This window comes from Passer domesticus, chromosome 12, assembly GCF_036417665.1.
Source record: "Passer domesticus isolate bPasDom1 chromosome 12, bPasDom1.hap1, whole genome shotgun sequence".
NCBI lineage: Eukaryota > Metazoa > Chordata > Aves > Passeriformes > Passeridae > Passer > Passer domesticus.
Window position 1 is genome coordinate 10,581,990 of NC_087485.1, and position 15,487 is coordinate 10,597,476.

Consider the following 15,487-nt stretch of genomic DNA (forward strand, 5'->3'; position numbering starts at 1 on the left):
CTGAAAATGTTTTTCAAATGTCCATTTTAGTAGCCTGCGAGAAGGAGTGACGAAAGTCCGTGACTGATTACGTCACCTCCAGGTGAGGAGGAGTTCTTGGCTCACACAGGCAGCGTTAGCTGCAGAATTTTGGAGAGGCTGAGGGGATGCCTCAGGTCACACACACACACACGGTGTTCATTCACCGCGCTGCAGCGCCGTGCCACTGCTCCGCTGCCCCTCGCTGTCCGGAGCGGGAACGCGTCCCCGCGGCTGTCCCGGATGGCATCGCCGCAGCTCCGCCTTTCCTGCCCTCGCCCGGGCTCAGCCCAGCAGCCGTCGTCCCGCTCCCTCAGCCCGGCCGCGCCGGACCAGCGCTCGGACACCGGGCGGTGCCGGACAGGCCCCAGGCCCCGCCCCAGGCCGCCTCTGGGGCCTACCGACCAATAGCGTGCGTCCCCGCGCGCCCCGCCCGCCAATGAGAGCGGCCCCTTTCTCTAAGCTCCACCCCCGGCGCGGTCAGACAGCTGAGCGAGTGACAGGTGCACCCACGCGATCTCATTGGTCCGCCCGCCACGAGACGGACAGGCCCCCAGACCAATCGGCGTGCGCGGGGCGGGGCGCGCAGCGCCCGGCCGGGCGGCCCCGCGCGGTGACGGAGCCGGGGCGGCCGCGGCGCGTCAGGGCCGTGCCGAGCTGTGAGTGGCGGCCGCGGCCGCGGCCCCGCCCCGCGGGGCGGCACCGGGAGCGGCGGGCGCCGATTGGCCGCGGGGGGCGGCCCGGATGTGCGGCCCGAGGGGCGGGCGGTAAATGGGGCTGTGCCGGGGGTAGCGGGAGCGGCGGCGGCGGCGGCGGCGGGGCCTGGGCCTCGCGGGGGAGCGGCGGAGCCTCGGTGGGTGAGCGAGAGGGGCCGCAGCGCCGGCCCCGCCCGGGCTGAGCCTCCCGGGCGGCGCGGAGGCGGTGGGCGCGGGGGTCCCGCGGCACGGGCGGGAGGGGGCCGCTCTGTGGCGGAGGGGCTGCGGGTGCCCGCGCCGCGGGGCCGTCACCTGCCGCCGGAGGGGCCGGGCCCGTTGGGGCTGCCCCGCGCGGGGAGCGGCGGCGCCGCGGGCCCGGTGGCTGCCGGAGCTCCGTCCGTTGCTCTGCGCCGTGCCAGCGGCTCCGCACGGCCGCGGCCTCGGCGGGAAACACCGCCAGGACTGCTCTGAGCCTGCCATGAGCCCCGGCTGACAGCTCCCGCTGCGGCGCCCTGTGCTGGGAGTGCTGGGACTGGGCCGGCCCGCACCCCGTGTCCCTCAGGCTGCTGTCTAGGGGCAGGTGTCGGTGGCGTAGATCGCAGTTTCCTGCTGGACTGAGCTCGTAGCAGCAGGTGTTGGTATGGAACGTGTAACGCACCTGTGGAGGAAGAGTTGGCGAACAGGCTTGGCTGGTCAGTGCTCCTGTTCGCCGCCCCGGCGGCTCCCGTGTTGTCCGGCAGGTTGAGGCGTGGGTGACCGAGGCCTTGGGTCCAAAGGAGGTCAGGAGTGGCTGTGCCGGGGAGGAATGAGGTGCAGCGTGAACTGACAGCAGCGGCTCCTGGACTAGCACTGTGTGTGCCATCTGCGCTGTTCTGGTGCTCTGCTGAAGTAGCTCAGTTCGCTCTCCGGTGTGGGAGTGGCCCTCTTTGATTTGTTGATGTTTCCAGAAAATCTTTAGAAGAGTGCTCTGTTCCAGGCAGATAAAGTTGTTGTTCTTTTTTTTTTTTTCCACATTGCTTTACTGTTGTGTTTGATTAAATAACTGTTGGTGAGAGGAGAAAAATATGACACTTATTACAACAGTGGTAAAATTCCCCTTTTCTGGGACGTTTGTACTCTGAGGTTCTGAGTTGTGCACTGTAAACAGTATTTTAGCAGGTGTATGAGACTGGAGACAGTTTAACAATAAATGTAGGATGATACTATGTGTGATTTATGACTGGCAAGCAACTGGATAAAAGACATCTGTGCAAGACAACCTGTGGAAGTTATTCTTTAGCTTAACTAAAGCTAAAATAATGTTTTATTTGCTCTTAATAGCCTGTAAGTAGGCAAAGCTGGAAGTGTACTGAGATACATAGCTGCTTTCTGAAAGGTGGATCTGGTGACTGAGCTGCATCTAACACCAGTTCCCAAGCTCCTGGAGAAGTTCCCTGTTTCCCTGGGAGTAGGTTGGGCTGGTTTTTACCTGCATGCGTGGTTCTTTGTGCTGCTGACTCCTGTTCTCCTGTCTCTAGTTCCGGGATAATGCAGCTTGTATTACCTAGCTGTAAAAACCTCCAGCCCAAAACAAACAACAAACTGATCCCACCCCAATCCCATAATCACTGCAGATTCCAGCTAATTGTCTCCCAGCCTGTACCTCGGCTTCCAGCAGTTCTCCCTCCGTCGGGGCTGGAGCTCTCAGGTGCTCTTTGTGCGTCAGTTCCTCCACCCGCTGGTTACGCCGGAGTTTCCCGAGGAAACGTCTCCTGCCTTCCTGGCCCGGTGTCTTCCCGTCTTCCTTAGTCTGGCTGCTTTGATGGAAAAGGCCTGTGGCACAGCCCTCTGGCATGACGCTGCTTTCCAGACAAGAGCTGGGCAAAAGTGAAAACATCTTCTCCCTGCTCTCGCAGGGCAGTAGCTGTGCTTTGACTTTCTCTCTTCAGCGGCTCAGAATGATGGGAAGTTCTGGCTGCTGAGGAGGAAAAAATACCTGGAGGAACCTGTTGTGTATTGGAATATTTGAAATTATTTTGGATGCAGAAATGAATTATTTTTCATCACTTTTCTGAAAGGTGCTTGCCTTTTTTTTAATGTTAAGCTGCTGCATAGCCTAGAAGGCTATGATTTGATATTGATGTTTCTTTTAAATATCTAAAATTCCTAGACTTTCTTTGGATAAATTCTTTGGAGTGTGGTTTTTTTTATTTGTTGTTTTTGTTTGTTTATTTGTGGTTTTTGTTGTTTTTTTTTTCCATTCAATAAGATCGGCATTTATTTTAATTTTAGGAAGATTTTGGTCATAATGTTTCAGTTTTCTCTATAAAATAATCAGACCAGTGGTGAACAGATGCTGCCTTCCTTACTGTTGTGTTGACCACAGTAGAAACCTGTGCCACTGGCTCTGTCCCTCTCACATCACGTTAGCCATCTTGATCCATGCTGTGCAACTTTCTATTAAAGAAACTGAGTAAAGTGCCTCAAAACCTCAGGTGATGGAGCCAAAAATGGGAGGGTGAGACAGGGAAGGAAGGTAGGAAAACTGGAGAGGAAAAAAGAGTGGAGGGAATAGGCTGTGCCAGACGAGAGGTGCTATGGTTCTTGAACAAGCAAAGCAAGACTTAAAAGAGAGAGAGAGGAAAGCAAGGACATACACAGTGGATGACACTGAAACTCCAAATACTGCAGAAGTCCTTGTTGTTGGGCTGCTGATTTAAAGAGCACTAAGCCTTAGTGCTAATAATGAAGCCATTAAATAAGCCACAGAGAAACTTCTGTGTCCTATGGCTTTGTCTGTTCCTGGTGGTGTTCCAATGCAGATGAAAACAAAATGACACATACATGATGCAAACTCAATGAAAGGATCATCTCTGTCACTGGGAATGGCAGAGGCTTTGTCCAACTGAGACACTTCAGATTTGTGCAAAGTCAAGAGTGTCTGTGAGGGACAGTTCTTAGCAGGATGATGGCTCTGTCTGGTGCTGGACTGAAGTGGGGAGGTGGTGACATTAATATTTGCCTGTGTAGAGAGTCTTTCTAAACTCTGCTGAGCCAAGAGATGACCCTTTTTTTTCTTCTCATTGGTAAAATGAACATGGAATGCAGAATGTAGAGTCTTTTTCTGTCAGAAGGAAGGCAGAGATTCAGGTGCAAAAACAGATGTGTTATTCTTCTGGAGCATATAATAGAGCTTTGGCATTTTCAACTCTTGTTGGTCTTGCGTAAAGTTTTCTTCTGAAGTTACAGGAAGATAATGCTGACTGCAGAATTAGATCTGAATCCTATACTGAGTCCTGTTTATCTGTTAAATGCATGTTTGTTCTGTGTACTTCTAGGGTACAAATCCAAAGAGCCTGAGGACACTCCGAGGACACGGAGAAGTTGCTGCCCCTTGTTTGGAATCCGCGTTATGAACCCTTTCTGGAGCATGTCTACAGGTTCTGTGCGCAAGGTATGTAATGAGTGCATGCCAGGAAGTGTTGTCATGCTTGGGAGGGGTGGTAGCAGTGCTGGGAAAAAACATCAGGTGATCTGCAAATAGTGTTTTATTGTGCATTTATCCCGAGGGTTGTGATCACCTTCAGTAAAAGTGTAAACTAGCTCTGAGCTGTGTTAACTGGAATGTGTCTGTGCATAGAGTTTACTCCAGAATTTGTTGACTTTTTTTATCTGAAGCATCTTTAAATAGGAAATGTGAAACAAATTAGATCAAGTGGTAGAAACACTTTTTTCTTAAGACATTTTAGTGTCTTATGTAGAGCTTAGCCATAGCATGTGTAATGAGCTTTGACAAAACTATGTCCCTGTAGTGCTGTTGCTGCTTGAGGTTGTAGCAGTAATAAAAATGGGAGTTCTAGAGTTAATCATTTCCCAGGTGTTCAGTACTAGAGCAAATTATGTAACATTGATCATGAGATATTGTTACTAGTCCAGGTCTTGGGCCTTGCAAAACACTGCAGCTTAAATCCTGCCTTTAGTCACCACACGTGGCCTAAGCCTAAGTCTGTAGTTTGCACATTTGTCCTGGCAATCTGTAGAATGATTTTGGGGCGGTGAGTAGTACAGTGTTTGTTGGCAGTGGTTTGTTCTTTTCTTCCAAGAAAAGACAGCAAAGGCATTAAAAGGTTCCTATAGTAAAACTATTTAAACTTGGTGCAACTGCCAAGGGGTGATTCTTTCCCTGTGGGAGTGAGCTATAGGATCAGTTCCAAGTGGAATGTTGATATCTTAAGCACAGGCAGGAAGTGAAATACATAAAACCTTGTTTTTTCATCTCAGTTTTACTACACTACTTTAAAGAGTCTTTGAAGTCTACAGTGTAAGGATGCTTGTCAGTAGAAATGATTTATCTTGATGCACTGTGTGCTAGAAATAGATTGACTTGTAAGCTGATGTTATATACTGTCTGGTTTCAGGTTCTAAATAAATGTAAGCCTCCTTAAGCATTTGTCCTAATCTGCAGGTTTCCTATCCAGCATTGAATACTTTTGTACTTGTAGGTTGTGTTTAGTTGAATAAAAGTCTATTTAAAAAGAAAATGCAAAGGGACACTCCTCCATGCCCTTCCTCAAGCAATAGATCACCAAAACCCAAGATATGTTTCATTGGCCTAACTTGTAATTATCATAATTTGGTTTACACCTGTGTTAAAATATGTTCATGTGTTAAATGTGTCTGAAATATGGTCTGTGATCTCATGGTTCTCCTTTGATTTGACAGAGATCTGACACTGAAGAGAAAACCTTGAGTGGAGAGCTCCGAACCAGTCCCCTGCGAGCCTCTGCAAAGAAACAGTTGCCTTCTATCCCAAAGAATGCTGTGCCAATAACCAAGCCTGCTTCACCTGCCACCTCCTCCCAGTCCACAAATGGAACACATGCTTCCTATGGGCCTTTTTATTTGGAGTACTCACTACTTGCAGAATTGTAAGTTTTCACTTTTTTCATCTTTTTTTAGGTCACTTGGCTTATGCTTCAGTGGGGAAAAAACCCCTGCAGGGCAGTTCTTGCATGATGTCTGTCATAGTCCTTGAAGGCAGGAAGACATTGTCTGCAGAGTTCTTTTTCTGGAGCAGAAACCTTGATTTCTTGAGACAGAAAGGGAGAAGAAAGATGAGATTTTAAGTGGTCCTTTTAGATGTCATTCTCTGAATTACTACATTTTTTAATCTTGAAGTAAGCACATTGCGAGTTGAGTTATCCCAATGGCTTTTTAGTCAGAAATACCAAATATTTGAAACAAGTATTAAAATAGAAGCAGGCAGATGTCAAGTGGGAAGATGCTCATGAATATATGGTGTTATCTAATGGAGTTAGGATGTGGGACCTTCCTTCAGTTGTCACATGAAACACTTGAACACTGCCTGATCCAGTTGATCAAGTGGATGTTGGGAAGTCTGCATTAATTTCTGTGATATTTAACATGAAGCTTACAAGGGAGGAGGTGCATTTCACCCATCTAGTGATTTGTAGGCTGCTGTGGGAGCATAACAATCTGTCTTGAGAACTTTCTAGTTATATAACTGGTTAGTGCTCAGAGCTGAAGGGACTTCCTCTGTAACAGACATACTGGATTCCCAAGTATGTGGTGCCTTTTGGAATGAAATCCCTGGAGTCCTTATGCAACACTGAGTCTCAGTTCTTGTATTTAACTGTTAACTTGAAAGTGAGAACTCACAAAATATTTATTTTTTTTCAAGGAATTGACCCTGCCTTTTAATTCAGGAAAGTTATTTTTCTTCTGAGTAAATATATTGGTACTATAATGCAATTTCATTATTGGGGAACTAATAACAAATACAAGGGAAATGGTAAGCAGAGAACTGTGTTAATGTTTTGCTTTAAGATTGTTGTTTATTTGTGCAAGCCAAGTAACTGGAAAACCTGTGAAGTTAATTTGGGTTTTGGTTTGTTTTGGCCATTGTCAGTGTAATTTTAGCTTGATCTGCAGCATAGTGTCATCTAAAACTGAAAAAAACCACTTGTTTAAAATTGAGGTTGAAGTTTAGTCACATTACAGCAGCAACTACAATTGACTGTGAATCTGTGTTCAAAATTACTGAATTTAATTTCTTTTTTTCTTCCTTACTTTGAGACTGGGGATTCAGTAGCAAATTGTAAATTTCTGTACTGACATATGTTAAATGCATCTACTGAAAGAAGAGTTTTTCTGCTTCTCTACTTAGTTTTATCAGGAGGAGTAGTGTTCTCTGCTAGTAAGTCTTTAGGTGGAGTGGTGTGAAAAGCAGGAGGAAGAGCGTGATTTCACTACATTTGTCACCTCCTTCTGTGGGCAGCCTTGGGAATTGGGAGTGAGCTGTGGAAGAAAGCCCTGTTGGGCTGTGGGTGGTACTTTCTGGGTTTGCTGTGTCAGTGTGGCTGTGGAGCTCTGAGTGCTCACTCTGATTGCAGTACCTTGGTGGTGAAGCAGAAGTTGCCAGGTGTCTACGTGCAGCCCTCGTACCGATCGGCTTTGAGTAAGTTTACACTTTACTTTTAAATTGTTTTATATGCATACATTTTGTAATTCTTTCACTCAAGCAATCTTTCTCACTTGCAGTGTGGTTTGGTGTGATATTCATAAGACATGGGCTCTACCAGGATGGTGTGTTCAAGTTCACTGTCTATATTCCTGATAATTACCCGGATGGAGACTGCCCGGTGAGTGTCTTGGCTTTTTCTTCTTTCCTGGTGGTGCAAGTAGAGCTTTTTGTTAAAGCTGATACACCAATTACCTTCCCTTTCCCTTGAACTCATTTTGTTCACTTGACTGGGCTCATTTGCCATGTCTTGTACACATTTGCAAACCACTGTGGAGGAATTACTTTACTCTGATTCCTGAGACTGGTGTGGAGTGAACTTCCTGAGGTCAGATGCATTAGGGTGTTAAGTAATCAACCAGTTCTTTCCCTCCACTCTTGATTTGTTACTTCCTCAGCAGGAACTTGAAACTGAAGCCCTTAAAGTGGTATCAGAATTCTGAGTAGTGATATAATGGAAGGTAAAATCCAGACACCTGTGCTGTGCTTGCTATAATACTGCAGGATTTCTTGACTGTCTCTTCTAAATTACATTGAAACAAAGAACTAAAAAATTGAGGAGAACATGGTGAAGCAAAGGAGGAAGGAGATAGATAGTATGGTGTTATATTCCATCTCTGCTTTCTCTTTAGTTCCAAGGTTCCAAGTTATTAGACCAATTTTAAAATAAAAATAAAAAAGTATTTTGTGGCAGTCACTCTTCAGAGCAGCTTACCCTCTTGGCCACAGTTCTTTAAGAGGAAGATTTGAGGGCAGGTGCACAGAACTGCTGGGTTGGGTAGCTGCCTGCATGGTGTCAAGTTTTATGTAAAGCTATCATCTTTAAAATAACAGAACTAGTAGGAAATCTTTCTCTTGAGACTCAGTTTTCTTTTGGAAGAATGTGTGAACCCTGGAGGAAATGAGCTGTACGGAGCTGAAGACACCAAGGTGTCACCGCTCAGTTTACTTAAGTGTGTAGGATAAAAAAAAGTATTGATTGTAGCTCAGGTATGTAAAAAGCTTTCAGTCACAAATAGCTAAACCAGAAAAACTCCTTTAATCTGTTCTTATCTGATATTGTTACCTGTGTTGGCACTAGTGCCTGTGCAGTTAACTGGATTAGTTTCCTGATTTGGTGATAGCATGTGAGAGAGGACAAGACCCTGCATGTTACACAGGTGTGTTGGGTTACAGTTTCACAGCTGGTAGCAATCACTTGCAGTTGCTTTCTTTTAATACAGAAGCAATTAATTAGTATTTGGAAGCAACATTTGACTGACCTTCACCCCGTGGCATTAGGATTGAAGTTGTCATAATGAATTTTTTTTCCCTAACACAGCGCTTGGTTTTTGACCTGCCTGTCTTCCACCCGCTAGTGGACCCTTTATCTGGTGAACTGGATGTGAAAAGAGCATTTGCAAAATGGAGGTTAGTGCTGACAATTTGATGGATAATTTGAGAAGTTTGTTCCATTCTTCATCGTGCTTTGTTCTTTTTAGGAGAAATCATAATCACATATGGCAAGTGTTAATGTACGCTCGCAGAGTCTTCTACAAGATTGATACAACCAGTCCTCTGAACCCTGAGGCTGCAGTGCTGTGAGTATCTTCCATGTGTATGGGCATGGCCTCTTAAGAGGTTTTGGCATAGACTTGCAGAAACAAGAGGGTTGTAAAATTCTGTCCACTTGTGGTCTCTGCCTCCAGACTTGGTTGCGTTAGGAAGTCAGGTTGGGGTTTGCCAAGTCTGTGCTTCTAGAGCAAACTTGTGGCTCCTTGCAGTTACTTAACACTACTTACTTCTGTCTTGCAGGTATGAAAAGGATGTTCAGCTGTTCAAAAGTAAAGTGGTAGACAGTGTCAAACTATGCAGTAGTCATTTATTTGATCAGCCCAAAATAGAGGACCCCTATGCAATCATGTGAGTACTCTGAGCAAATTCACCCTGTCCTAATGTTTTGAGAGCAAGTTTTGGTGTAGTTGCTGATGGCAGCCTTTCTCTGTCAGGCTGACTGACCTGCTTTTGTTATAGAAAAAAATCAACAAACCTCAGAACAAGCAAAAAGCCCTTAAACATCCACCTCCCTCAGGCAGAAATGCCCATGATTTAATGTTGCTTTCTGGCTTTCCTGAGCTCAGTTTGCATGACTGTAGCTTTGGTCAGAGTTTTAAAATCCTTCTAAAGATTGCCTACATGGGGGGATGGAGTAGTCAGCATCATGGTGAATAAGAGTGGTTTTCATGTCACGTGTGCTGAATTTCTAGTTCTCAGAACTGAAAACCTATATATTTATTGTTGAAAAGATCCATGACAATATGAATTTAGTTCTTTACTATATGTTTTAACACCACTTATAATTTACTTAAAATTCAATGAACTAAACAAAGCAAAATCACTGCTTTCTGCTATTTCTGTGCTGTGGTTTGCAAAAATTCCAAGTAAGAGTAAACTGTACTTTTTCCATAGTTTTTCTCCGTGGAATCCAGCTATACATGATGAAGCTCGAGAGAAGATGTTGACTCAGAAGGTACGTGCAAAGTTCACATTTCCATTCTAGGAAGGGTTTATTGACTGATACAGAAAGAAAGATTCTCTGTGTACTGGAGACCTTTTCCCATCCCTCTTTTGGCTCAGCAGGAATGTTGGAACTGCTGTGGTCTCCTAACGAAGCAGTTATGGCACTGCTCTAACTTCAGTGTGTTATGTAATTAGTCACTTAGCCAGAAAGCTTTGTTAGTACAACTCTTGGCACACAGCAGATTATTATTTTTTTTGTCTATGGAGGGAAGGGATGAAGAGATTCACTGGCAGCCTGTTAGCTTGTCCCACTTGTCATGACTGTTACCATTCCTTCATTACCTGACAGTCCCCAGCTTCCTTTTCTTCTGTTGAGATCTTTCATTACTGAATCAAAGCTTCAGCACTTTCTTCTCCTTGCAAAATTTGTGAAGCAGTACAGAGTCCCTTGCTCACTTCTCTAATGCTGCTGATTACTGATGAGACAATATCAGCTCACCAAAAGGTGCTGAGAGTTCCTTCCATCACAGTGTGATGCTTCTGACAGAGCAAGAATGTGTTGGCTCATAGAGCTTTCACCTGATGGGTGATGGGATGTGATTTGGGATTCAGATTGTTCATATTTTGTTTTGTTTTTCTAATTACTGCTTTGCACTTGACAAGGCACACAGCAATTCTGAGTCTGTACTGAGTGGCCTGACAAGTCAATCCACTTGTAGTACAAAGGGATGCTGAAACAGTGGCTGCTGTCATAGCTGGACTGGCAAGGAAAGGCACTCTGAATGTTTTGGTTACTGACATGGCCTAAGGCTGTGTTATGGTTTTCTGGGGTTTTGTGTAATGAATTTTTTTTTTTTGTCAGTTTGAACTTGTCTTCCTTCCTGCATGCCTTACCTCATGTTCTTGTATGTTTTCTGGCATGAATGAGGTTTTTAAATTGATCTTAATACAATACACTGCCTGAGCTCAGTGTGCCAGTGCTCCCAAGTGCCAGAGTCACATCAGAGCCTTAAAACACACAGGAAAATATTTTGGCCAGATTGACTTCTTGATGTTCATACAAAACTTAAGAAATACTTCTGATACTTCTTTTTCTCATCCCTTTCTCCTATATTCTTCACCTCCTTATCCTTTAAATCAAAGACAAATAATAGGCCAGAGAACTTGAAATTGAAAGGGTCTGATGTTGTCTCAGAGACTGATAGCCAACAGTGACCTTTCTTTTGTCCTATTTTCTTTAGTGATGCCTGTTGATTATCTTTCTTTTCAGGTGAATACAAACATCTTCAGTAACTATTGCATGCATGGTGCTGTGTTGCTCCAGTCATTTGTTGATAGGAATGGCCCATCTTCTGTGCTGTAGATGTGTCCCAAAATGCCAGTGTAGCTGAGAACATTCCTTGTAAAAACAAGTTCCTAAATCTTCCTCCAGCCCTGGATGCTTGTTTATTACCCCTGAATTCTGTTCCTTGGGAAACAGCTGGGCCATTGAGGAAGGGCAGTGATGCCCCAGTTCCCTGCTGAGCACTTTTCCAAGGTGTGGTTCCTGTGTGCAGCATGGGAGAGGCAGCTGCCCCTGCCAGGCTCAGGCTTAACTCATCCCTCCTGTTTGCTGTTGTCCAACGTGTTGTGGCAGGTCTGTCACAGTTGTCACCTTTGGCACAAAGCATGGGGAGGGGCAGGAGTGCAGGTTCTCTTCTCCTGCTGCCTTAATCTACTTTGTCAGTTAAAGACTTTCCATATTACAACCAAGTCTGCTTATGCAGTTTTTACTTTCTAGAGCTCAGCACACCGTTCCAGGTTTGATGTAGTTGTTGTACACTTCCTGGCATTAAAATAATCCTGCAAGCTCTTCTGCTGCTTTGGCCAGCCAGAGGAGATGTCTAATTTACTGATCTCTAACTACTTTGAATCTATAGCTGCTCCAAGTTCTATCTTTTTTCTTTGATTTCAAGCCTTTTTTTTAATGTCTTATAAATTGCAATAGTGAGTTCAAAATGTTTCTTGCACTGTTGGGTAATAGTTACTGTTCAAGCATTTAACTGTGACAAATGCTCAGGGAAGGGAAGGACAGGGCCATCCTTGGAGAGCATTAGGAAACTCCCATGTTTAACCAAGGCATTAATTGCTACTTTGACACATTAGTTTGGGTTTCCAACCACCTGTGGGTGCAGTGTTCCTCCCCAGCACGCCCAGCATCACCAGGTAGAACTACAGGGGCAGTGTTTGGGGAGGTTTGGATTGGCATTTCTTTCTGTGGAACCAGAAAACCACTGAAGAGCAGTGCAGTGATGCTGGGCTGGGGCCTGCAAGCAAGAGGACTATCCTTGAGTCTTTGTGGTGGGATAGGGCAGCTGTACCCAAGTTAGGTCATTAAAACTCCTCTGCTGTCAGGGTAGTTCTGCAGATGCCACACGCATTCCAGAAATTAAACCTGTGACCGTCTTACTATTCCTGTTTGAGGAGAGGAAATGGTGCAAGTCTCTTTTGTGCTTGTATTTGCTGAAGTGAAATAGACAGAGGGGGAGCTGAGAGGGTTTGGGTATGTTACAATTGTAACTTTAGCTTTGTTTTCCCCAGAAGAAGCCGGAAGATCAGCACTGCAAAAGCATGCACGTCTCTGGCCTGTCCTGGGTGAAGCCTGGCTCAGTCCAGCCCTTCAGCAAAGAAGAGAAGACAATGCCCACTTAGCTGTCCTGGACACTGGTGCACAAAACACTTTCTGGGGGTGGAGGGAATGTAACGGAGGGAGAAACAGCAAAGCAGCAGTTTCCTTCTTGACCACGGATTAGTAAAACCAGAATGGTAGCAGTGACTCCAGTAAACCTGTTCAATGGATTACTGACTCTTAATGTTTTACATATGCATTAGGTTTTAAAGGCTTGCCTGGAGTTTGGAAGTCTCTCTTGAACACTACAGTACTTCTGCCTGAAGACTGGCTAGGGTGGGTAATTCCTCAGGGCTCTGAAATGCCTGGAGGTTTTGGGTTGGTTTTTAAGCTTTTATTTTTTTCCCTCCAGGAATAGCAATTTTTTAAGAAGACTCTTAAATTACTGGCGGAAATATTAGTATTGGAAATACGATGCCAGAGTTAAGCTGTGTTCATGTAAACTAATATAGCAGAGTTAAACACTATATTTAATGGTTTTAAATACTTTTGGTTTCTATTGTAAATATGTTAGGATTTGAAATTGTAAATAGACGGTTCATTGACTCCATTTAGCACTTTCCAGAAGTAAAGCTGGGGATGATGTATGATGTTTATTGATTTGTAAATGGATACTGTCACTAAAGCGCACATTAGTCTGACAGGGTGAAAGCAGAATGTCAGGCTTGGTAGACTTTTTAGTACAGAAACACTACAATCAAAGCTTTTAATGGTGGTCTCTTGAGCTAATAAAATCTTAGAGGGTTTTAGGTTCCCTAGGTGTCTAGGGGATTTCTTAGGATAGTTGACTGATGTGTGTGAATAGTGACATCTTAAAATAAAAAGAAACTGTGCTCTAGCTTTTGTCCCTGTTAGTCTGTGCTGTGGACATAGTGAAGAGTGGGAAGCACCTGGCTACACAGGTCCTTGTCTGCATTGGTGTTTGGGATGCTCATGGGATGCCAGAGTAGCTCCAAAGCTCAAGTGGACTTGGGACAGATTCTTCCTTTTCCTAAGTAAGGAAAACATCACACACAGCCTGGTGTGTTGCCTTTTCTTGCCTCCCATGAGTGGCCTGTCAAAGCCTTCGGTGCCAACCCATTGGAGCTGGGCTCTGACTCCCTTTGCCCGTACTGGTGGCATTAGTGCCAGCCAGCTGCCTTGGAGCAGCCTGTAGTGACTCGAGGTGTTTCAGGAGGGTGGGCAGTGATGTGGGATTGTGTTCTTTTGTGTTCTGTTTTTATCTGACAGTTAAAGTCACTTGTTCTCAAACAGAACAGGTTGCAAATGACAACTCCTTGGCTTCTAAGGAAATAGACAAAGACTTTCCCAGTAGTGTCATACACTCAGTGACAGGAAAACCAGATGGCTTTGTGGCACTTGCCTCTGTCAGTGTTCTGAGTGGCATTAATGTCCCAATAGCCTCAGTATTCTGGACACTTGCCAGCTTATGAGGAATTAAAAGTGCCTCAGAATTGCCATGTGCCTCATCAGATTTGCAGTAGAGGACAGGAACGGAGGAACTGATTTAAAGGTGAGTTTGTATTGCCTGGAAAAGTGCTGCTTTCAAGGAAAGGATGTGAGAAGAGTTTGAGGGTGCATGTATTGGCCTGGAGTGTTGCCACTAAATACTGTGAGATGACTTCCGTTGCTGCTGTTTTTGGGTTTTTTTTTGGGAAGGTTGAAACTGAAATGTTTCAGATTTATCATGGGCAAGGTTTTAGTTCAAGGACTCCTGGTGTGCTCAGATGATGGGCCTGGCCTTGGGCTGAGCACATGAACTGCTTGGGCAGGGGCAGGCCTGGAGCTAAACTGGGCTTTGACCATTCCCCTTTATTCGTTTTTATGATTGCTCTGTGATATCTATGTTGCCTCTGTTACAAATCACTGACTTGCACATTTCCTAAGCCACCCAGGTGAAGCACTGGCAGAGAAGTTAAATCCCTTCTAATCCTGGGCAGCTCTTTGGGCTCTGCTGCAGCGCAGCCCCAGCTGCCAGTGCTGCTGCTGGCCAGGAAACAGCACAGTTGGCAAGAGCAGTGCCCAGGAGCAATGACAGGGTAAGAGGTGGTGAAAGTGATGGTTAGTGCAGTCAGTTCTGTTTCTCTGAGCTGTCACAGACCCTGCAAGGCTGGTCACTAGGTTGGATTGCTCCAAGTCAAATCCAGCTAACAGCAGTTTGTTAAGAACAATTTTCTTTATTTAGAGAATGGGAGGTTTAGTTTAGAATGAATAATCTGCAAAATTAGTATTTTCATTAGACTGGGAAAGGGGAGAATGCTGGGTACTTTTGTAATCAGCTTTGTCTTAAAAGAAGCTGTTCCAGGAGCAAGCTAGGTGAATGAGTACTGAAACAGTGCCATGGAAATCAAATCCTTTTCTCCTGGACTGTGCTATGTTTTTCTTAGAACAGGTACATAATTTGATGAAAGAGTAAGGTCTGGCCAATACTTTGATAAGGGCATGTTTCTGAATATCATCTTTTAAATTCTGAACTCTCTAAAGAACATTTCCAAGGGATCTGCAAGTTACACCACTGGAGTTTCCTGCTGAGGTTTGCAGTTGGATTCCAACCAAACTGTTCTAAGTCATGAAAGAAATTATTTGAAGCCACTTCAGATTTATCTTTTTTAATATAAAGTTTATGATTTTTTTTTTGTTTTTTCCTTTGGTACACCTCTGTTGAAGTTGTTTAGTTTCTTTTTAGCATTTTCTTTGAAGTAGAAACTGCAAGTTCTATCTTTAGTATTAGTTACAGCTGAGGGTAACTTAACTTCTTTCCAGAAAGAGACAGGAACAGCAGTTGATGAAATAGTCTCAGGACCCTTAGGTAAAAAGGCAGGGGACAACCAGTGCAGCTGTAGCTGTACAAACACAGCACCAGCCAGTGGTGATCAGAGCTGTTCTTTACTTAGCAATGTTTAGAGATTTCCCTCAGTGGGAATGTGAGTACCCAGCACACAGGAAATAATTCTGCTGTCACTGAGTGTGTGAGATTTGTGTAAACAGCTCCTGCCAGCAGGGCAGATTGTTCTGGAGCCCTCCAGTGCTTGCAGTGAGGCAGGCACCCTCCTCTTCCTCCTCTGCCAAGGGAGCAGCAGCTGGAGC

At 45.0% G+C, this 15,487-nt stretch overlaps 1 protein-coding gene across 4 annotated transcripts; it reads left to right on the plus strand.

The window, feature by feature from the left end:
- Positions 1-618: 618 nt before the first annotated feature.
- On the plus strand, positions 619-13,238 carry AKTIP (AKT interacting protein). 4 transcript variants are annotated; one of them, XM_064387324.1, is made up of 10 exons: positions 619-677; positions 4,031-4,146; positions 5,415-5,620; positions 7,106-7,170; positions 7,254-7,354; positions 8,555-8,643; positions 8,715-8,813; positions 9,028-9,135; positions 9,682-9,742; positions 12,313-13,238. In XM_064387324.1, the coding sequence occupies exons 2-10, from the start codon at positions 4,105-4,107 to the stop codon at positions 12,421-12,423; spliced, it is 882 nt and encodes a 293-aa protein (XP_064243394.1). In that variant the 5' UTR covers positions 619-677; positions 4,031-4,104; the 3' UTR covers positions 12,424-13,238. The 4 variants fall into 4 exon arrangements, with proteins under 4 accessions (XP_064243394.1, XP_064243396.1, XP_064243395.1 ...); XM_064387326.1 differs by lacking the exon at positions 619-677 and adding an exon at positions 735-871; XM_064387325.1 differs by lacking the exon at positions 619-677 and adding an exon at positions 1,251-1,405.
- Positions 13,239-15,487: the final 2,249 nt, after the last annotated feature.

Bases quoted from the DNA above. Each gene is read 5' to 3' on its own strand.
- AKTIP (XM_064387325.1), top strand. From the start codon at position 1,354: ATGGAACGTGTAACGCACCTGTGGAGGAAGAGTTGGCGAACAGGCTTG. The intron at 5,621-7,105 runs GTAAGTTTTCAC...CTCTGATTGCAG, and splicing joins TACTCACTACTTGCAGAATT to TACCTTGGTGGTGAAGCAGA. The intron at 7,171-7,253 runs GTAAGTTTACAC...TCTCACTTGCAG, and splicing joins CTCGTACCGATCGGCTTTGA to TGTGGTTTGGTGTGATATTC.